General features: G+C 39.5%; 2 protein-coding genes across 7 annotated transcripts in view; both read left to right on the top strand.

Annotated features, from left to right (window-relative positions):
- Window positions 1-11,569, top strand: part of LOC6047381 — a 45,280-nt gene extending 33,711 nt beyond the window's left edge. Inside the window, 2 exon segments of the mRNA XM_038259719.1 lie at window positions 7,447-10,319; window positions 10,322-11,569. Of these exon segments, the coding sequence (XP_038115647.1) occupies window positions 7,447-10,319; window positions 10,322-11,337 (3,889 nt within the window). The 3' untranslated portion in view covers window positions 11,338-11,569.
- Window positions 11,570-15,794: 4,225 nt separating this feature from the next.
- LOC6047379 (peroxidasin) overlaps window positions 15,795-23,940 on the top strand; it is a 199,350-nt gene continuing 191,204 nt past the window's right edge. For 4 of the 6 annotated variants that reach the window (XM_038259686.1, XM_038259689.1, XM_038259688.1 and 1 more), the window contains exon 1: window positions 21,742-22,324. The gene's annotated coding sequence lies outside the window, so the exon portion shown is untranslated. Of the gene's footprint in view, window positions 15,812-21,149; window positions 21,228-21,741; window positions 22,325-23,940 lie in introns of those variants that run through there. The other 2 variants (XM_038259685.1, XM_038259687.1) reach the window with 2 other exon arrangements.

Below are 23,940 nucleotides of genomic sequence, written 5' to 3'. Positions count from 1 at the left end.
TAAATAAGTAGAAGTTTCTACTCTTTTCAATAAAAATCATTTAAAAATGTTATAATCAAGGATAACATTTTGAAAGGGCTAAAAACACTTAAATTTGGTATTTTCAAATGTTGGGCTATTGTTTATCGGCACCGCTATAGCTTCCGATTCTTCCACAATAGAATTTCAAGGAGCTCAGTACCAACGAGGAAGTTTCGGACTCAAAATCCAGAGTCCGGTGTTTTTTTTTCGCTTCGTTGATCATTTTGATAACAGCAGTCGTTTTTCTTTCAAATATCGTCGTTTGAAGGAATTTTGTGTAGGTATTGATGTCCTCTCAGAAAAAAATAAGTACAAGGAAAACAAATTGATGATTTTCTAACTAAGGTTTTTCACAAAAATCTATTTCCCAAAATCCGTATTTTAAAATTTTTGAATTATTTTATATGTTTTAGGGGGACAAAACCCCGCATCTTGTAAGCCATTTGGAAGTATGGACCAAAATTTTGCCGACGAGATATGATTTTTGTAAAATAATGATTTTTTGTAAAATATTCTATTCTCGTGCTATAATTTTTTTTGACCTGATGTATGATCGAATTTCCAATCGAAAAGTAATTTTTTTGATTAAGGGGTTACATACATGTGAAAAATCTCAAAATTCATATTCCCGATTATTTATTAAATCCTTTCAAAGGATGATTTCCAATCACTCCTAAAAGTTTCATAAAGATATTTCATGATTTAAGTGAGTCGAAGACGATTTAAGTTTAAAGTTTTGCCATGCGCAAAGCGAACCGTCAAACTTTGTGAGCGTTTTTCTCAAAACACCGAGTTGATTTGCGGATGTCACGATATCTCGAGATGGGATGGACCAAATTGGCTGAAATTTGGAGTAAGGACTCTCAAGACATATCCCGTGTGCATGACGAAACCCGATTTTGAAATTTAGGTTTTTAAAAAATTACAAAAATCAAAAACTGTTGATTTTTTTTTGAAAAACAGAAAAATATTTTTAACTTTTTTTTAAATAAACTTTTTGAGAATCGGCCTTCGTCATGCATACGGGACCCGTTTAGTGAGTCATCACCAAAATGTTGAGCCGATTTGGTCAACGCAGTGTTGAGTTATCATGGCACCCGTTTTTTGAAACTGCTAACTTAAAATAGCTATATCTCGGCACTGGTACATCCAGATGTCTTCATATATATTTAAATAAAAGATGAAAATGTATATTTTAATACCCTGAGATTTTAAAAAAAGTTGAAATGTCTGCTCATATCAACCTCTGACATTTTAGTCAATTTACATGTATGTAACCCCTTAAGTGCACCGTTTCCAAAATATAGCAATTCAAAATTAAATTTTGTTCGTAAAATTTCAGATTTTTTCAAATAGTGTCAGAAAAGAAACATTGAAGATTGGACCACTGCACAGTGGTCCAGATCGCAAAATTAAGTGGAAAATGGATTTTCCGAAAAATGGTTAAGTTTTGGAGCTTTGGTGTCTTCAGAAGAGTTGTTGCATATGGAAAGGGGCAACTTTTGGTTTGTTGAAAAAGTTCAATTAGGGTGATTTTGGAAATCTAACTTACAGGAATATTTTTGGGAATTTTTCGTCTTCTGTTGAGGCTTGCCAATCCAAGCAACTTTGTTGAAGACACAAAATTTTATCCGTATTCTACGACCAAATTTAAAGCATCTGAGCAAACCTTCAAAATCAGTTTTTAACGTGGCAAGGTTGTTTTTGGTATTTGGGGCACTTTGAGCTCTAAAAACAAACATTTTTATGACAAGTCAATTTGGACTTAAGGGTAACAAAAGTTTTAAGGTAAAGATGCAAATTTAAAACTTAAATATCTCGCGCAAGCCAAATTTTAAGCACTAGGTTGCATTTGAAAGGAGATCCAGCACTACAAACGCTGAAAATCTCAGGGTGTTTTTTAAACTCGAGATATCTTCATTTGAAAGTCTAATTTTCAAGGAAAAGGACCACCTAACGAATTTCGAAAATTGTCCAAATATATGTTTTTCCATGTATTTGCCCGCTGAATCTGAATCTGTCCTCAGAATTGACCCAAAGTGTCGAAAATCGATTTTGGTCATATTTTGGGTTTAAATGATAATTTTACATGGAAATCCAAAATATGACCAAAAATCGATTTTTCGACACTTTGGGTCAATTCTGAGGACAGATTCAGATTCAGCGGGCAAAATTACATGGAAAAACATATATTTGGACAATTTTCGAAATTCGTTAGGGTGGTCCCATAAGGTTTTCCCTTGAAAATTAGACTTTTTCAAATGAAGATATCTCGAGTTTAAAGAAAAACACCCCTGAGATTTTTTCAGCGTTTGTAGTGCTGGATCTCCCCTTTCAAATGCAACCTAGTGCTTAAAATTTGGCTTGCGCCTTTTTGAGATATTTAAGTTTTAAATTTGCATCTTTTTTACCTTAAAAGCGCTGTAACTTTTGACCCTTAAGTCCAAATTGACTTGTCAGATAATAAAATGTTTGTTTTTAGAGCTCTAAAAGTGCCCCAAATACCACTTTTCACTAAAACTTAACCTGAATTGCCACGTTAAAAACTGATTTTTGAAGGTTTGCTCAGATGCTTTTATAAATTTGGTCGTAGAAGGCGTAGATTACGAGATAAAATTTTGGTGTCTTCGACAGTTGCTTGGATTGGCAAGCCCGTCAACTTTCTAGAAGACGAAAAATTCCCAAAAATATTCCTGTAAAGTTAGATTTCCAAAATCACCCTAATCGTGAACCACCCTAATTTTCAACCAAACCAAAAGTTGCCCCTTTCCATATGCAACAACTCTTCTGAAGACACCAAAGCTCCAAAACTTAACCATTTTTCGGAAAATCCATTTTCCACTTAATTTTGCGATCTGGACCACTGTGCACTGGTTGCTGAGATAAAGCGGATAAAAGAAAAAGAAATATTATAGTAGTTTATGCAACAAGTTGCAAAAAGAGGATTTTTTCAGCACGAGTCGTACATTTATCCAACGAGGTTCACCGAGTTGGATACATACGACGAGTGCTGAAAAAATCAAGTTTTGCAACGAGCTCCATACAACATTTTTTGCAATTTCAAAAAACACCCATTGAGTGAAATTTTAAGTCGAATTTTCATGTATTTTGTCAATAAATCGTTTAAATCAAAAAAATGTTGAAAAGTGTTACTTTTCGAAACAAGTGCTGAAAAGTTCAACTTTTTTTTGTTTCATTTTTTTACATTGAAAATCGGTCCTAAGTAATTTAATTTTTTTTTTTATACAGACTTTTATAGACCCCATTGGAGATTTTTACGTACAAAGTTTTGCTTCGCTGGCCAGAATGATAATCCGATTTTTTGAAAACATTCTTTTGGTGAAAATTGAGGTTTTCAGAAAAAAGTTTTTTTTTTCGTGCTCATAGAGCCGATTACTAACAAAACTAATTGAACACACAATTAAAATGTTAGTTTTCGTGTAAAGAATCGTTGGTCATATTTTTTATGTTATGCGCCTCTTTTTTTTCTTGTTATGTGTCTCTATTTCTGTATTTCCAGAAAACCTCCACCGTTAGAATATTTTCAAAATATCGGATTATCATTCAGGCCTAAAAATCACCGGTGGTGTTTATAACGTTTTTCTCAACAGGGTGTACAAACTTTGTTTTGCACGATTTGGCATTTTAAAAGTTTTCAACTTGAAATTGTTGTTGTTGAATTACAGTATGTAAAAAAAGTATTTACACCCCTTGAGCACTATGCACATTTTGTGATGAAACATGTAAAGAATTTAAAGTTTGACAGGAACCTAGTACTACGTTTTGTTCAGAAACTCATGCCAAACATTTTGCTACAAACAGCTCATGAAAAGATGATTTCTATAAAAGTTATATAACAAATACTATTACGAAAATAAAAAGGTGCAAAAGTGTGTACACCTTTCGAAAAATTAACATAAATAATGTTATTTGTTGACAAATCACCATAAATCCAGTCTCCCAACTCCAAATAGGCATCCTTGACTGATTAAAAAAATGATTTGGATTGAATATAAAGTTTACTAACTACTTAGTATAAAAGTTTATATAACTCTGGAAATTCTATATAAAACTTATCTAAACTTAATTTTGCAAACTTTTAATTCATCTAAATGTCAATATATTACCATAGAATTGCTAAATAAACATTTTGGAGTGGGTATAACACCGTTTTGGGGGTATTTGTATCGATAGAATAGATTTTTCGTTGGAATTTCGTACCAACCCGGAATTACGTCGTCGGAAAATCCGCCGGCATTCGAACCGGTCCATAATTCTTAAGTCAACCTATGTGGCATCGAAAGGGCATAAAATTTCCGATCTTTGATACCCATACATCTAGGTTTTCTATAAAACCCACGTTTTTAAATACCTGGGCAAAAAGTAAGTTTGATCCACGAGAACAAAAATTACGAAATTCCATACATTTTTGGCAGGTTGCTCAAACGAAACCATAACAACGTTTTGCTTAGGTATTTATAAACGTAGGTTTTATAGAAAACCTAGATTTATGGGTATCAAAAGATCGGAAATTTTATGCCCTTTCCGATTCCACATAGGTTGACTTGTGAATCGTGGACCGGTTCGGATGCCGGCGGATTTTCCGACGACGTAATTCCGGGTTGGTACGAAATTCCAATGAAAAATCTATTCTATCGATACAAATACCCCCAAAACGGTGTTATACCCACTCCAAAATGTTTATTTAGCAATTATATGGTAATATATTGACATTTAATTGTATCAAAAGTTTGCAAAATTAAGTTTAGATAAGTTTTATATAGAATTTCCAGAGTTATATAAACTTTTATACTAAGTTGTTAGTAAACTTTATATTCAATCCAAATTATTTTATAAATCAGTCAAGGATGCCTATTTGAAGTTGGGAGACTAGATTTATGGTGATTTGTCAACAAATAACATTATTTATGTTAATTTTTCGAAAGGTGTACAAACCTTTTTGCACCTTTTTAGTTTCGTAATAGTATTTGTTATATAACTTTTATAGAAATCATCTTTTCATGAGCTTTTTGTAGCAAAATGTCTGGCATGAGTTTCTGAACAAAACGTAGTACTAGGTTTCTGTCAACATTAAATTGTTTAGATGTTTCATCACAATATGTGCATAGTGCCCAAGGGGTGTAAATACTTTTTTTACATACTGTATATTATATTAGCGTGTCCCAAAAAAACACGAAGTCGAGGAATTCAATGTGCTCAGTTCTCAAATGATAGAAAATCATGTTAGAAACAACTCTCTCATACATAAAAACTTTCGGAAAAATTGTTTACCACGTTCCCTGGGCATTTTTTGAAAAAGTCAGTTTTTCGACAATTTCACAAAATCTGCTTAGAAAAATGGAAAATTTTAAAATTTCAAATAGCCTATGCCATTAAATGATGGTCTGTGGTCCAATAAACAAGTTAATGTATCGATTTGGCCTTTTAAAACCTTGTTTTCACTTTCAGTAGCTTTTATGTCGAAAAATACGAGTTTTTGCTTTACTTTTTTTCAATCTTTTCCCTCGGTATTGAACACAAAAATTTCCTCATATGTGAGAATACATGCATCTTGTAGGAAATTTTCCGCCAAAGATTTTCGTCTAAGCAACTTTGAAGTTTCATCAACTCTGAGCTGAGATATTCCAGTTTTTGTGAAGAAAGAATATTGAATATTTGAAAATGTTGATATTAATCATCATTGGCATACAATATTAAGAATAATTTAAGCCTAATTTGAAGTGCGGCTGTATCGCATCTGTTTTTAAACATGATTGGTTAATCCTTCAATACTAAGGGCCACCTGGTGTTGTTTTCTCATGGCACACTACGTGCTAAATCAATGAATTACTTTTAGCAAATAACTCATATTTAGAGCATTTTGCATTTAAACCAATCGATGCACGTTTGCTGTGTTTCCATGGATACAAATAAACAAATAACAAATATAAGGTTCGTGGGTCTCGTGGCGCAGGGGTAGCGGCTTCGGCTGCCGATCCCGATGATGCTATGAGACGTGGGTTCGATTCCCGCCTTATCCACTGAGCTTCTATCGGATGGTGAAGTAAAACGTCGGTCCCGGTTTCTCCTGTCTCGTCAGAGGCGCTGGAGCAGAAATCCCACGTTAGAGGAAGGCCATGCCCCGGGGGGCGTAGTGCCAATAGTTTCGTTTCGTTTTTTAAATATAAGGTTCAATTGTACGCATTTCCGTGATCTGAACCACAACGTAACGTTTACACTCCCTTCTTATAACTCCTGTCGATAAATCCGATGTTCAGGTCAATTAAAAATATCACTAATATTTGGAATTTATTCTATAGGGATCCATCCATTAATCACGTAGACATTTTTTTTAAATCTCAGCTCCCTCCCCTTCTCATGGTCAATTGTCCATAAAAAAAACTTTTTTGGATGGAGCGTGGACAATTGCCAACCCCGTACAATCGAACCATATATTTCGATGCCTCTGTGCTCTTGTACTAAGCTTACTGGTTTTCCTATCTAGATAGCATAAGAGAGCACAGATGCATCGATTTGTTATTTGTTTATTTGTATCCATGGAAACACAGCAAACGTGCATCGATTGGTTTAAATGCAAAATGCTCTAAATATGAGTTATTTGCTAAAAGTAATTCATTGATTTAGCACGTAGTGTGCCATGAGAAAACAACACCAGGTGGCCCTTAGTATTGAAGGATTAACCAATCATGTTTAAAAACAGATGCGATACAGCCGCACTTCAAATTAGGCTTAAATTATTCTTAATATTGTATGCCAATGATGATTAATATCAACATTTTCAAATATCAATATTCTTTCTTCACAAAAACTGGAATATCTCAGCTCAGAGTTGATGAAACTTCAAAGTTGCTTAGACGAAAATCTTTGGCGGAAAATTTCCTACAAGATGCATGTATTCTCACATATGAGGAAATTTTTGTGTTCAATACCGAGGAAAAGATTGAAAAAAGTAAAGCAAAACTCGTATTTTTCGACATAAAAGCTACCGGGAAAGTAAAAACAAGGTTTTAAAAGGCCAAATCGATACATTAACTTGTTCATTGGACCACAGACCATCATTTAATGGTATAGGCTATTTGAAATTTTAAAATTTTCCATTTTTCTGAGCAGATTTTGTGAAATTGTCGAAAAAACTGACTTTTTCAAAAAAAATGCCCAGGGAACGTGGTAAACGATTTTTCCGAAAGTTTTCATGTATGAGAGAGTTGTTTCTAACATGATTTTCTATCATTTGAGAACTGAGCACATTGAATTCCTCGACTTCGTGTTTTTTTTGGGACACGCTAATATTATATAGTGCCCAAGAGATGTAAAAATGAGCTGCTGTTCAATGGTTTTTTTATGCTGATTTTGCAGGTGTTCATCATCGTAATGTGTTTGCTTTCCCTATTTCCAACCCTACAGCACCGATGAAGATGCCCGCCAGGCAATGATGATGAGCGGAGGTAAGATCAAGGAAGTTCAGGTTTCGCTTCTGCTGTCGTCCCGTGCCGAAATGCAAAAGGTCATCGAAGAGGCACGTCGAACGACGATGTCCTTTATGCAGTTGTCCGCCCAGAGCGTTGCGGCAGCGCCGTCTCCGCCGGCCGTGGCCCCCGTATTGCCCAAGGTGGCGACCGTTGTTCCGACGACGGTGGCGACTCAACAGCCACAACCGCCGGTTATTAGCTTGTCTGGGTTTTTGGCGCAAAATTTAAACCAACAGAAGGTAGCGGCCGGGACTGCGTCGCTGTACTCGGAGATTCCGGGGTTGGGCTTTCTGGCCGCCGGTGGGGGAATGTTTCAACCGAACGCTCCGGCGGCCGGTTTGTTTTCGGCGCTGAGCTCGCAACCCTACGGTGGCGCGGCAGCTGGAGCCGGTGCCAATTCGGCGTTCACTCAGCTATCGGAACAGCTGAAGAAGGCCGCCGAAGCGGAGAAGGCAGCCGCGGCGAAAAGTGCCGCTGCCGTTGTTCAGTCGTCTGCGGGTACGATGGGGAAGAAGGATGGTGGGGATGGACGTTCTACGTCCCGGTATAGCAGATCATCGTCGCGCGAAAGGGATCGACGTCGTTCGTCCAGAGAGCGATCGAGGTCGCGGAGCAGAGACCGGGGTAGACGTCGCAGTGGAAGAGATCGTAGTCGGAGCAGAAGCCGGGACAGGCGTAGTAGAAGCCGGAGTCGGGACCGGCGGAGGTCGAGAAGGTCTCGTTCGAGAGATCGTCGAGACAGTCGGGATAAGGATCGTAGTCGGGACAGAGACTCGAAGGATAAACCGAAGCCACGTGTTTCACGTTTCAGTGATCGGGGCGAGGGGAATCCTATGGGTTCTCCCCCGGCTGTAGATGCAAGGTCGGGTAAGGTCAACCCGTGGGATACGCCAATACAGCAGAACCTGTTGAAGCTGGCGAGTAGTTCGGTAGCCAAATCGACATCCGTGCCGCCTTCCATCCGGTCGCCCATCGCAGGTGGATTCAATCCTGGACCAGGAGAATTTTCTCAGCCGGGATATCAAGGGAAACCGGTTGTACAACAAGTGAATTACGGATCGTTTGAAGCATCCAAGCCCATCAGCAACGAGCACTTGAGTAAACTGCAGGAGCTGCACTCTCGACGAGATCCGCGCATGTTCCAGAACCCGCCGCAACAGCATCAGTCCAATAGTAACGGAGGTTACGGGAAGCAAGATCCGCCTGGATATGGCAACTATGGGAACGATAACATTGCAAACAATATTGCTTCCCGACTGTTGCCGAACAAGCCCAACAACTACAACTCGGGCGGGGATGTTGGTGGACCGCCAAACCAGCAGCACTACCGGCAGCAGTCGTCGATTTACGATGACGAGATGGACGGGCAGTCGATCAAGATCTCGAACCTGGAGACGGCCACGGGCTACGGCGAGATTCGACGGTTCTTCAGCGGGCAGGCGATTTCAAGCAACGGCATCAAGATGATCAACGACCCGAACGGCAAGCGCACGGGAGTCGCGTACGTGCGGTTCCTGCGCAAGGACGCCAAACGGTACGCAATGTCGCGTAACGGACAGAACATGCGTCGATCGGCGGTCAAAGTTGAATCGATCTCGGACCGGGAGTTTGACGACGCTATCGACTCGTATCAGCCGGGCTTTGACGAGCGTAAGCCGTACTGGGTGGAGTCGTACGGTGGAAGGAATGAGAAAAAGAACGAACGTGGGGACGATGCTGGGGTGATTGAAATTGGGGATGAGTCGTTGAACGATCGCGACAATGGAAAGTGTGGCCATTTGATGGTTTGGAATTTGCCGACCGGGACGACCGAGCTGGATTTGATGCGGATTTTCTCAGATTTCACCATTGTGGAGGTTTTGATCATTAAAAACTACAAGAACCCAAAGCAGCAGGATGGCTACGTCAAGTTCTGTCGACTGCAGGACGCCCGGCGGGCTTGCGAGAGCACTCATCAGCACTTCATTCGGAGCAAACGCGTATTTGTGAAACCCTGCAGCGATATTGAGTACGACGCGGCCAAGAATGAGTACGATGCACCCGAGACGATCGAAGAACCTAAGCTAGAGTCGGAACCAGTGAAGGAGGATCCTTTGGACGATTCCGTGCAGGTCGTCGAAGATTCGATAGATTCGAAAAAGGACGAAGACGACCGAATGGATCTGGCCGAGGATGATGACGAAGAGGAAGAAGGTCAAGAGGAGGTCGTTCAGAACAAGATTCCATTGGACGAGGAGGTGCGTCCGCAAGACGCTGACGACGACCCACCATTGGATGATCTCAAACCGGTGCAGACTGGCAAAACTGAAGACGAAGACCAGTGCTGGGAGGTTGACGATCAGTCACAATCTCCAAAGCAACAAGCGCAACCGCAACAGCAGGCACAGCAGCCACCGCCGGTGAATTTCGTCAACCGCGACCCGAGAAATGCGTTCAGCACTAATCTGTACCAATCACCACCTTCCTTCCAGCAGCAACAACTTCAACCGCAACAGCCGCCGCCCCAACAGTCACCACAGTTTGCCGGCCCACCCCCTAACTTCAACAGCAACAGCAGCAACAACAACAACAACTTTGGGGGTGACTTTAGCCGCGATCCGCGCCGACGCCAAGAGATCAACCAAAGAAACGAAGGCGGCGGAGGTTTCCAGCAGAGCGAAAACAGTCGAGAAAGCTTCGACAGTCGGCACAGCTTCAACAATGGACCACGCTTCAACTCGCAGGGACCGCCCCCACAGCAGGGTCCCCAATGCACCAGCAGAATCGCTACGATCAGCAGATGCCGGACGGTAACGAGCGGACGGCGTTCGTGTTGATTTCCAACTTGGAGTTTTCGATGCGGGAAGAAACGGTGCAGACTTTCCTCGATCGGGAAGGGTTTACGCCCAAGAAGTTGCAGATAATCCGCAACGCGTTCAACGGACGTTCCAGCGGCGAGTGCTTGGTGGAGTTCGAGTCGGTGCAGGAGGCGGGAGATTCGCTGATAAAGAATGCGGCCGTGATCGGCAATCGGAAGGCATTCTTCAAGCATCTCGTCCGGGGTCAGTTGCCTGAGATGATGATGCGAATCAACAGTGGAAACCAGCGTGGACCCCCTCAGGGCGGCTACGGCGGTAACGGCAGGTACGGAGGAAACGGTAACTTTGGTGGAAACGGGAATTTCGGTGGAAACGGCAACTTTGGCAACAACAACTTCCGGGGAGGTAACGACCGTTTCAACAACAACAACAACGGTGGAGGCAACAGCTATGCAAGCCAAGTCAACAATTCGCAGTTTGCCGACGACGAGCCACACGAACGGCGGCACGATGACGACAATCAGCAGAACTTTGACGATCAGTCTGACGTGCAGATAGTAGCGAATGAAAATGCGCCAAACGCGAACAACGGTGGCCAAGGAGAAAACGATGACGACGACGACGTTGCCGTTGTGATCCACGATGATCCGGACGACCACGCGGATCCACCCGAGCAGGTCAATTCGGCCGAATCGTTGCGTACGCAAAATGGTGCCCCCAGCAACTCATCGCAACAATCGCTGGGTGGAGGGCCTGGAGAAATGCGCCTCAACGACCATCCCGTTCCCGGCAGTATCCTCTCGATGGGCAACCTGCCGTTCCGCGCCCGCAACGAGGAAATCGTGGACTTTTTCAAACAGTATAACATCACATTGGATGACGTTAAGCGGCGTTACCTGCCGGATGGGCGCTCCACCGGGGACGCCATGGTGCGGTTCCAGTCGCCACAGGATGCCCACCGGGCGCTCGAGACGCACCAGCAGATGCGGATAGGTGGTCGCGAGCTGCGGATGTGGATTTCGGACTGAGGGCGGGAGGGAGGACCCGACATTTTCGAGCGGATCGAGTTTTAGTTTTGTAAGGAAGTTTTTTTTTTCTTTCGTTTTATTAAAGCATTAGATTATCCTTACTGATACACATAACAAGCGCACTCGTACAGTACAAGTGGCTATCGTTTGAATAAATTTGGAATATCAACAACTGAACTGGCGATGTAAATAGACTTTTGAGGCCGAAATACAATTACGGAATAATATTTAATGTGTGAGTTTTATTTGGGCAAAATAATGAGAAAAATAATTGAAATTTAGACTGACTCAGTAAAGTCACTCTTAGGTAGCGAGTAGGGAGTCAAATTTCCCCGGGTTTTGTATTCCCCGGGAAACGGGAAAAATCGAGCCAAACATTTCATTAGGGCACAAAACCAAAATCCACGATTCGAGAAAATCGCTTGCAAAAAGTGGACAACTTGTTTCAATCCCTTTTTAAAAAAAGAAGCTTGACTGATGGTATTTTTACAAATGATACGATTAAACACATCATTATCCTCAACTTTGCTTGAATGCTTCCTAATTTATGTTGATTTTCGCAATAAAACTCATAATTTAAAATAATCTCGTTATTGGCCCTTTTAGCTTTCCAACTGTTGGGCCCTTTCTAAAAAGGCACTAAAGCGCTGTCACCCGATTGTTGTTTTGAATGATGTTTATGGGCCCTTTTGTTTAAGCGGTATACGCACTTCGGAAGGAATCGGTCAAGAAAAAAATCAATGGGTAGCAGCGGCAGCGCAAGTAAGTCAGAGAGGGTGAAGAAAAGCCCCAAGAAATCGCTCCCTCTCCTTTGTTCTGCTGTTCGTAAAGCTGTTTCTTGACCCCTTTCCTTCCGATCTACATACTAGCCTTTAGTTAGAAATAATGAGGAATCCAGCGGAAATATTGATAATTGGTGAAGTTTTGTGATCGAATGGTGTAGATAAGGTATGTGAAACATAAAAAAATCTTCAAAAGTGTAGTGAACAGCAGCCGCGGGACCGTAACAAATATTGTATTCCGACGAAGTTTTTTTATGTAGAAATCCTTGGTGAAACGTAAATCAAACTTTGTTTTGAAGTGAATTAGTGTTAAGAATGTATGAAAAGTTCACTTTATGACATAGACAGTTTCTCAACTACGAAAAACTAACGAAAACGAAAAGGGCACAATTGAACTTTTTGTCTAGTTTGGAGTGAACATTGTTATGTGCCCTTTTGTGTTTGTGATTTTTTCAATAGGAAATTGTTTGCTATCAATCTGAATCTTGGAGGGCATGTAGAGAGTGTACTAATGAATGGAATAGTGAAACAATCCCGAATGTTAACGTTTTGGTTTTGTGCCCTAATGAAATGTTTGGCTCGAAATATGTTTTTGAGATCCCGGGAAATTTTTGAAGTAATCATTAAATCTATGTTTTCATTATATTTGCTATGTTTTTCAAGCTTAAATCATACAATTTGCTCAATACCGTTAATTGGTGATAAGCTACACGTCAATCTGAACATGGACAGCAGTCTTTAGATAGTTTATAATACATAAAAAAACATATTCTTTGATGTGCTAAATGAACCAAAATTTTTTAATATATTTCTTTTATTTATTTATATAACATGACTACAAATGCTTTAACTATTTCTTTGAAACTGTTCAAAAAACAAGAAACGAAAGCAACATAATTTATACCAGACAATGTAACACTTTAAAAATTATCCTTGAGTCACTACCTTCAACAGTCTGAATAGGTACAGGAGGTTTTAGAGGAATAAATTTGGAAATTGGTGTACTAATTGTTTTGTTATGTTCCTGTTGTAAACGAAATTAATTAAAACAATAAGAACATTCTGCAAAAAACATTAGCTTAAACAGCTGTCTTGATTCGTTACTTTTGTCCTGATTTCCTCCAGATGCCGGTTTTGATGAAAAATTAATTTTTTTTTTAAATATATCATCTTTTTTAAAGTCTAATGTCATAAATATACGTGGATGTTATACCAAGTATTTTTTTATAAATAAATTTTAGATAATGGAAAGTATTTCAGGCACAAAGCATTTTACGGATCCCTAAACTATTTTTTTTTTAATTTCCCTAATAAGCCAAATGTATTTCTAGATTTTTTTTTAATGAAAAAAAAATTTCCAGTTTTTGAAACCGCCTTGAGTCAGGGGTTTTTAAAAAACACCCAAAAAGCAAAAACTGAAAATTTGGTTTATTGGACTTTTTGAGCATGAGCATGAGAGACCACCCATGGTTGTCATTCTCCGTTGCTGAACAGAACCGAAATATCCTTTCAGCACTACTGATCATAGGCTTCGACTATCAAGTGGTATTTCCCTTATCAACAGCATGTATGAATGCGCCGAAAAGATAAAACATCATGATTGCTAAAACTAGATCAGTTGCGAATAGGTAACAGTCATTGGCCACCAACGGCGCCCGCCATGTCAGTTTGTAGATCTCGATTTTAAGGGACGGGAATGTTAGTTAGCGCAGGTTGCTACTAGGGCAGCTGATTTACTCTGTGCTTACACCCCACGAGCGCCAGGAACCTGAAAACTTGTTATTAGGATAGGGTGTTTGGTCAGGATTCATCATAGAAGATGATGATGCGACCCAAAATCATAGTGTTTGTTGAAAGGTATTATATTTTATTCTCAAGGCAAACAATCGGTTGCTGCGGATGAGACATTTCCCGTTTAACTGTTGTTAAATTTTTAATGAGATGGTTTAATCTTAGACAGCCGTCTGTGGAAAGATAAAACCAAATAATATTTATTTATAAAATGAAATGTTTAACGCAATGCTGCAATGATAGCGTAGTCTGATTTTAATTATAAAATCATTTAGTTTATGAATTTGTTACGGAATAGACGCGACGAACTCAATCATCAAGTGCCTTCCGATCTTCTTTCTGTTAGCTAGATAAGGTATTGATTTTCGTTGCCTCTCGAGCAACGATGCTATGGAGAAGGCTTAACACACAAACAACCGACGTTGAGCCCTCCGAGCTACGGAGCTATGGGAAGGTCTTTTCAACACAAAAAAGACTCGCGCACCACACGACGTTCTTGATGAATCAAAATAATTTTTCACAATACACGACAAAAATGCGAAACAAAAGGCAAACACAAAAAAATCACTTTTCACTCCGATGATTTTTTACGACCACGCGCTCCCTTTGTCAATTATGCACTCAATTTGGTTAATTGGACTAGACCAAAATTTGATTTGTTTTCAACTTCGGAAAATCCCAGGACAAAATATAAAAAAAATCCGGGGGTTCGGGAATTCCCGGGTTTGGAAAAATCCCGGGATGGACGCACTACTTAGGTACTTTTAGTTTTTTCAAGGTACAAAAAGCGGAATTTAAAAAGACAACTTGAAATAATGTTGTCCTTTTGATTATTCTCCAAAAAAGGCAAACCATGCATAATTCAACTTAAGTTATATCTAGAGTTTTTCAGGTCAAAAATCTTAAAATCTAAATTTTGTTATAGAACCTTTAAAAAAAATCTCCAGAGCCGAGGAACAAAAACTTAATATAAAATGTGCAATGTAAACATGTAGCTGGGTTATGGTGCCTGAGTCATCTTACTTTTTGAAGATCAATATGACCGATATGTCCAAATTTTTAAATTACAATGAAAAACAAATAAAATCGATTAGCATAGCATAGCATAGCATAGCATAACGGGTCTGTACCACGCTTTAGGGGAGGCCACAATGGTCAATTTATTTAAATTCAACGATGAGCAGCGGTATCTAAACCTTAACCAATTTGGCTCATATTAGACAAAGATTTTTCGATTTGGCATGGATTCGGAAAAAAGTATTGTCACATTTTCCAAATTTTTTTCTTGTCTCGGCCTCCAAAAAAACTAAAAAAAAAAAAAATTAAAGCACTGAAATTTAGGAGTTATTTTTGCCAAAGCTTTTTGAAGATCAGAAATTGGTTGAAAAATATTTTTTCAAATCAAAACCCGTCTATGAGACGGGGTCGGATTTTAGAGGATTAAATTGGCCACAATAGAGAATCAGCAATCTTTAACAGCAGATGATAACCGGAAATAAAAGAAAACCCAGACCACGGAAAAGCAAACTACAAATCGTGAACCGACAGAAACGCCACCGTGAAAAAAAAAAGTCTATATTGGCCGGATTTCCACTTACGGATGCTGCCGCTGACTGCAGCAGGCAACTTTGGAAGCTTATCCTGAATGGACGCATCATCGTTTTGTGGCTGTGTTCGAGAGAGCAAAAACAGAAGGAGAGTAAGGACGAGTGATTCTCTCGGAAAAGTTCGGAAAATTGACTCGCACAAAAAAAGGGACGAAAGTTTTTAAGCCCTTTTTCAACGGAGATGAGAGTTGTATGATTAATGCGTGCTCGGCCAGACAGCTTTAGATGCATATTTTGTGTGCGATCAGGCACTGGAGATTAGCAGGCAGATCAGCATACAATTTAGATCAGAAGGTGGGTGCTGTGAAGATTGGAATTGCCTGTAGTCAAGGGTTGGGCGGTGTGGAGACGCAGGGTCCATTGCTCGTTGATGCGAAAACAATTGGTCCTGCTCGTCGCAATTGGAAGGCGGATATATTGATTAATAATTCAATTAGTTAATTTCGGATCCGATAATGGGGGATGGTGAAATATTGCACCCTAGGGAAGGATATCTGCTGGAGGGTATTGGCCGACGCAATTCACGCACTGACTTATCAGGAAGTTCAAAAAATATGGATCTTTAATCAATTTACTTGCTAAATCAATTGATTGATTATGTTCGTAACAGAGCAAAATACCGACACATTTTCACCAAAAAAAAAATCATCCCAATCTGGTCATCTGTGCACGTGCAATAAAATTCAGTTCAATGTCCAACCCAAAAAAAAGTGTTCACATTTTCCCGATGGCCTATCGCACACACCTGCGGCGGGGGCGTTGCGAAATCGTTTTTAATCAAATTGCTCACACCGTTTAAATATGCATGCCACGCCAGGACCAATCTTCCCATTTTATGCGGGTGTGAGTGCGAATGGTGTTTCATTAAATGAATCATGTTTATTTGCACACAGCAATAGCAATATTCTAGGACGAGTGTTTTTTTTTCTTTTCTCTCTCTCTCATCCCAACAAATCTGGCTGCTGCATTTTGCTCTTTGAATTGTTTTTTTTTTTCTCCTGATGGAAGCCAGCCGGCCATTCATTTATTATTCAAAATAATTTAACAGGACTTTGGTTTCGTGGTGCAACCTGATGTGTGGTTATCGTAATTGGCTCGAGGCGAGGCGTTTTTATTATTTCATAGGAATTACATTTCATATTTACGATGCTCTGTGCGAATGAATGCTGATTCAAATGGAAAACGCAATTAAATAATGGGTTTCCTCCAGCACCACTCTATAATTGATCTTCTTATGTCAATAATTTGAATTTTAAATTAACGTTCTGCTTTATGGCCGACATAAAATTTTATTTTAATTGGATCTTCGATACTGAATATTAAATTTTATACCAAATTACCAAACTTCTTAGATAAAAACTATCACAAAAGTTCTTACCCTCCCATCTAAGTCTAATATGTAAAACCAAAATCTGGCAGACGAAAATTTAACAATTCTGAACGGTGAAAGGAGGAGGATTTGAATTAATTCATAACATGCAAAAGTGGCAAATCTAGCAAAATCTGTCAATATCTGGCATAGGGAAGGGTAAATCTTTATTTGGCTGACACATGAAAAATCTGGCATTCCCAGATTTATCTGGCAACATGGCAACCCTGGCTGTGGCTATGTATAATTTTTATATAATAAATTCATGAGTCGATCAGTTTTTGTGGAATGGGCTTATTTTTTAAAACAGCTCGTTATGCACTTTATTTAGATTATGATGCAGGAGATATCAGATTCGAATGCTTTTTATGATTATTTTTTGAATCAGGAAAACTTCATCCAAAAGTGAAAGTTGATTTTCCACAATTTCAGTGGACAACAATTTGGAAACAATATATGGGTAATTTTCCGCCAACTCACACAGCAGTTGCCCCGACCCCTCTTTGATTTGCGTGAAACTTTGTCCTATAGGGTAACTTTTGTCCCTGATCATGAATCCGACGTCCGTTTTTTGATATCTCGTGACGGAGGGGCGGTACGACCCCTTCCATTTTTGAACATGCAAAAAAGAGGTGTTTTTCGATAATTTGCAGCCTGAAACGGTGATGTGATAGAAATTTGGTGTCAAAGGGACTTTTATGTAAAATTAGACGCCCGATTTGATGGCGTACTCAGAATTCCGAAAAAACGTATTTTTCATCGAAAAAAACACTAAAAAAGTTTTAAAAATTCTCACATTTTTTGTTACTCGACTGTAAAAATTTTTGGAACATGTAATTTTATGGGAAATTTAATGTACTTTTCGAATCTACATTGACCCGGAAACGTAATTTTTTCATTTAGAACAAAATTTTTCATTTTAAAATTTCGTGTTTTTTCTAACTTTGCAGGGTTATTTTTTAGAGTGTAACAATGTTCTACGAAGTTGTAGAACAGTCAGTTACAGAAATTTTGATAAATAGACATAAGGGGTTTGCTATTAAACATCACGAGTTATCGCGATTTTACGAAAAAAGTTTTGAAAAAGTTACTTTTTGCGTTTCTCTTTGTTTCGTCGTCCGTGTCTGTCGCGGGTGACCATGAACGGCCATGATCGATGACGACCAACTTTTTCAAAACTTTTTTTCGTAAAATCGCGATAACTCGTGATGTTTAAGAGCAAACCCCTTATGTCTATTTATCAAAATTTCTGTAATTGACTGTTCTACAACTTTGTAGAACATTGTTACACTCTAAAAAATAATCCTGCAAAGTTAGAAAAAACACGAAATTTTAAAATGAAAAATTTTGTTCTAAATGAAAAAATGACCCTTCCGGGTCAATGTAGATTCGAAAAGTACATTAAATTTCCCATAAAATGACATGTTCCAAAATTTTACAGTCAAGTAACGGAAAATGGGAGAATTTTAAAACTTTTTAGTGTTTTTCGATGAAAATACGTTTTTCGGAATTCTGAGTACGCCATCAAATCGGGCGTCTAATTTTACATAAAAGTCCCTTTGACACCAAATTTCTATCTCATCGCCGTTTCAGGCTGCAAATTATTGAAAAACACCTCTTTTTTCGCATGTTCAAAAATGGAAGGGGTCGTACCGTCCCTCCGTCACGAGATATCAAAAAACGGACCGCGGATTCGTGATCAGGGACAAAAGTTACCCCTTAGGACAAAGTTTCACGCAAATCGAAGAGGGGTCGGGGCAACTGCTGTGTGAGTTGGCGGAGAATTACCCCTATACCTTTCTTTAGTAAGAAAGGCAAAAAAAAACATGTCAATACTTTAAAAAAAAATTCGTAAAAGATGTTTTCTTCAAAATAGAAAAGCAAATAATTTTGGAAAAATCAAATTTGCAATCGGAAATGTATTTTTTGAAAATTGTGTGAAATGAAGCTGAAAAAAGTCGAAAATAAATGTTTCTAGCTTTTTTGAAAGTGATGCTTGATTGAACTCAAATTCAGTGTTCCCACTAGCCTAAGCCATCGGCTAGGCTAGGTTCATTTTTCTGGTTCAGGTTCACTCCACACGTCGGCAAGCATCGTCGGTTCAGGCTCAACGAGCGCCGTGAGCCATGGTTCATTTGGTTCAAACCAGGCGAGGCTAGCCAAAATGAACCATTGGCTTGAACCAGGCTTGAACCTGATCAAAGAATGTTAGGCTAAACGGCGAGTTCTGTTACACCAGGATACTGTTCAACCCTAAATCTACTACTGCGTAACACTGTTACACCGTAACAGTGTTACACCGTAACATTGTTACACCGTAATATTGTTATACCGTAACATTGTTACACCGTAACATTGTTACACCGTAACATTGTTACACCGTAACATTGTTACACCGTAACATTGTTACACCGTAACATTGTTACACCGTAACATTGCTACACCGTAACATTGTTACACCGTAACATTGTTACACCGTAACATTGTTACACCGTAACATTGTTACACCGTAACATTGTTACACCGTAACATTGCTACACCGTAACATTGTTACACCGTAACATTGTTACACCGTAACATTGTTACACCGTAACATTGCTACACCGTAACATTGTTACACCGTAACATTGTTACACCGTAACATTGTTACACCGTAACATTGTTACACCGTAATATTGTTACACCGTAACATTGTTACACCGTAACATTGTTACACCGTAACATTGTTACACCGTAACATTGTTACACCGTAACATTGTTACACCGTAACATTGTTACACCGTATCATTGTTACACCGTAACATTGCTACACCGTAACATTGTTACACCGTAACATTGTTACACCGTAACATTGTTACACCGTAACATTGTTACACCGTAACATTGTTACACCGTAACATTGCTACACCGTAACATTGTTACACCGTAACATTGTTACACCGTAACATTGTTACACCGTAACATTGTTACACCGAATGTTGTGGTGTAACATTGTTACACCGTAACATTGTTACACCGAATGTTGTGGTGTAACAATGTTACGGTGTAATAAATGTTACGATGTAACAAATATGACGTTGTAACAATGTTACAGTGTAACAATGTTACGGTGTAACATTGTTACATCATTATATTTGTTACACGGTAGCATTGTTGCACCGTAACACTTATGCATAGTCATGGTTCACTGAACCAGGATTGAACCACAAAAGGAGGCTTAAGCCGAACCAATTTTATTGGTGAACCTAGCTAACCGGTTCATTTGGGAACTCTGCTCAAATTATTGCCGAATTTGTTATCTTCCTCAAAAATGCTCCAAGTGAAGCAGAAATATTTTTTAACAAGGACCATCAATTTTTCAGCACATTCTCAACTCATAAGGAACTAGAAGGCCCCCAAAATAAAAATTTGCAATTTGATTTGTTCATTATTTTTAATTACGTGCAGGGTGGTTCGTCGCTGTGTAAATTTTCCTCTTTATGATGTAATATTATTTTAATTAAGATTTAAAAAGTGACAAAACACTCAAATATTGGTGAATTTACACATTTTTTGTGGCATTTGTATTCATTCCCAGATATAACATTACCATGTTTTTTTTTACTGTGTCGCATACAACTCAGAAATGGCATGTAGGGACCATCCATAAACCACGTGGACATCTTAGGAGGGAGGGTGGCGGTTTGTGATTTCAAAAAAGATCCACGTAGTTTATGGATGGTTCCGTAATATGTACACTAATTCTCCATACAAACTTTGGAGAAATCCTATTCGTCCAAAAAAAAAAATATCAAATTTCACCTTCAAAAGTGTGCTTTTTCATGAAATGTGAATCTCACGTTTTCCATTCTTGTTGTCTTGTGTTATCAGAAATTACTTTGGAAGACCTACGGATAATCGAGACTTCGAGTAATGGAGACTGGTTGGTAACTAAATGACGGATTTTAGAAAAGAGTTTCTGTTTCTCTGTGTGTCAACTAATCTTATCGTTGATTCCCAATTCCTAGAAGAGACTTGCTCACAAGACTTCACCCCTGCTATCAGCCACCAACATTCTACCAACATTCTAACCGCCAAGAAGAACCCCAAAACGACAGAGTGCGCGCCGCTGATAAACTCTCTCGCAAGCAAAAAGGATGCACTTTCGCTCTCGCTCTCTTTTCTCTCTGCGACGCAGCATCCGGCCGGCATCTCCGTGCTATTCCCACTCGGATGTACCGACGAAGTTCTGTTTATACGCTCGCACCCCACTCGATTCAGTCTTTCGTGGACCGGTACTCGAGTTGGACGTGTTTGGACGACGCTCTCTTCCGGTGCGGCTTTTGTCCTCAGACACAGTCAGTGAGTTGGTTGTGTGTGGGTGTGTGGTGGGAGTCTTTTCGGTGGGGTAGGTCCCAGACGTGTCTGGTCGCTTCTCCGGTGAAGATGTGCAGTGCGGTGCTGGAATGAGGTGTCCGGCCTCCCGTCTGTCTCTTGGCCCCAAATTGAATGAATGATTTAGTGTCGCGCAACAACACTGACGCCGCGTACTCTGCTCTTGATTAATTAATTACAGTGATTTGGTGAATTGGATCAACAGAGAGTTGTCGTGTCGTGTCGTGTAGTCGTGAAGATGCTGTCAGCAGCTGCCGTGGTGTAGAGTCTCGTACAGCGTCTCCACCGGATATCTCGCAGAGCACTCTGCGGAGTGAGCGTGTCACATTGTTCCACGAGCCGTTGTTCTAAAAGTGGATAAGAGATAAGAGTTATTAAAAAGGGAAAGGCAAAGGAAGCTGCAGTAGCTTTGTGTGTCAAGCGAACGCCTGAGCAGCGCGGTGTCAAGTGCAGAACTGTGCCCTGCTGTTGCTGCACATAGCTGTAGCGCGCGTGGGTTCAGAGGCAAACATTCCAGAACATCAAGCGAGATAAAAGGAACTCGTCGCGGAAGACCAGGGGATGGAATTATAAAAATTTGTGCCATTTTGCGACAAAAAGACGAACCAGACTCGCAAAAAAGACACAGCTCACAGCCAGGCGAGAAATATCTGGTTCGTTTAATCTCAAGAGTTTATATATTTTCGCGAAACGTTTGTTGTGAATTAAATCCTTGTGAAAGAGGAAAACAATACAGCACACGCTTAACACGGCGGATAAGCAGGAAAGTGGTTTTTCCGACGCTGGAAAAGCGCGAAAAAAAAAAAACTGAGAAGCAAACAAACCAGAAAGAAGAAGTGCCCGCCGGTAATCCCTGGAGTGTATAAATGTTTGAGGATTTGTTGAATTTATAATCGTCGACTCGACTGGACAAAGACAGCAGCAGGAACGGGTGGGGCAGGAGACCACAGGACAAGGATATCTGGCCGTGGTCGTCGGTGCTGTAGAGGACGATAAAACCCTCGGCTGTGTTGTTACTCTGCCGTCTGCTGCTGTCTGTGCCGGAATTGTGTGGTGAAGATACGGTAGGTATACGTACGTAGTTTCGGTGGTGGTAAAGTTTTACGGGCTTTTGCTGAATCAAAGACGGATTCCTCGGGCGCGGATCTCTGCGGTTGGCTGTGGGATGGCAAAGTGTGCGGTACCCGTGAATAATGTAGCCTGTATTCGGTTTGAGGGGGAGGGAGGTTCATTGAATTGAAACAGTTGCTTTTTTGAGCAGATTCTGATTTGCCTTCGAAACATGAAGGCATTTATTGAACAATGAGGAAAAATTAGTAGTTTATGCAACAAGTTGCAAAAAGAGGATTTTTTCAGCACGAGTCGTACATTTATCCAACGAGGTTCACCGAGTTGGATAAATACGAAGAGTGCTGAAAAAATCAAGTTTTGCAACGAGTTCCATACAACATTTTTTGCAATTCCAAAAAACACACACTGAGTGAAATTGTATGTCAAATTTTCATGTATTTTGTCAATAAATCGATTAAATCAAAAACATTTTGAAAAGTGTTACTTTTCGAAACAAGTGCTGAAAAGTTCAACCTTTCAGCACCCATTTGAGTGCTGAAAAGTAGAACTTTTCAGCATTTATTTTGAAAAGTGTTGCTATTCGATTCTGTTATTTTTGGTACAGAAAAGTAGGCTATTTCGTCGTTCAAGTATGACAGGAAAAGTAAGTAGTTTCACGACGGAATTGCAAAAAAACTTATTTTAGTATTTTATTTTTGTTTTCAGTCTAACGATGGTTGGATATTAAGAGTATTAATAAAGTCTGGATTGTAAAACGATAACGTTATTTTGACGTTAAGGGTGCACAGCAACCAAAGAAGTTGTTGTCTTTTTATTCCAAAATTGTCAAACTTACGGACCCAATCCTGAAACATTTTGATTGTAAAAATAGTCAAATCTTGTTGTAAATTGGTTTGTAGACAGTATTTACATTAGGGGATGAATAAAAATTATATCGATAGTTCCTGTAGTTTTGAAGATACCAAAATATCTGTAACAAAAATCTAGGTGCAAAAGCTCTGCTTGATGTGCACCAGAGAGATATGCTTTGACCGTTAAAACAAGAATTACATGTCTGGAGTTTTTAAAAGGTCTAATGATTTTTTTTAGCATTTTGGGTATTGAACCTTAACTAAAGGCGAAGATTGCCGCTATTCATTTCGAATGTATTTGCTCATGTAGTGATTACACCGCCCAAGTAACCATCCAGCATTAAAAGAAATCATAAACTAGCTGTTCATTAGTATTCAACAGCTAGTTAGTCATAAAACAGCTATGATCTGAACAAATCAGTTCTAAAACAACTGCTCTAGGATTTGCAGAAATGCAGCTGATTTAATGCTGTTGCTAGCAACACTGCTGGGTTTATTTCCCATTAACTGGCAACACAGTTGAGGTGTGAAAGAGAGAGAATGAAGTAAACGAAAATAAATACATTGCTTGCTCGCTCACCCTTCAACCAGAACAACCATCACAAATCAACGGAGAAAACGCTGTCGGGTGGCTGAGATTCATCGTGATTACATGCTATTATCAGCTGCTGTTGATTTTTTAGTCTTTTCCGAAATCTTTCGAAAGAGCTGAACAAAACAAGATGAGGTTTAATGTTTCGATTGAATCTTTTGTACTG

The sequence above is a fragment of the Culex quinquefasciatus genome, chromosome 3 (assembly GCF_015732765.1).
Source record: "Culex quinquefasciatus strain JHB chromosome 3, VPISU_Cqui_1.0_pri_paternal, whole genome shotgun sequence".
Lineage (NCBI taxonomy): Eukaryota > Metazoa > Arthropoda > Insecta > Diptera > Culicidae > Culex > Culex quinquefasciatus.
The sequence above is the reverse complement of the archived record's forward strand: the minus strand, read 5'-3'. Positions and strand labels throughout refer to the sequence as shown.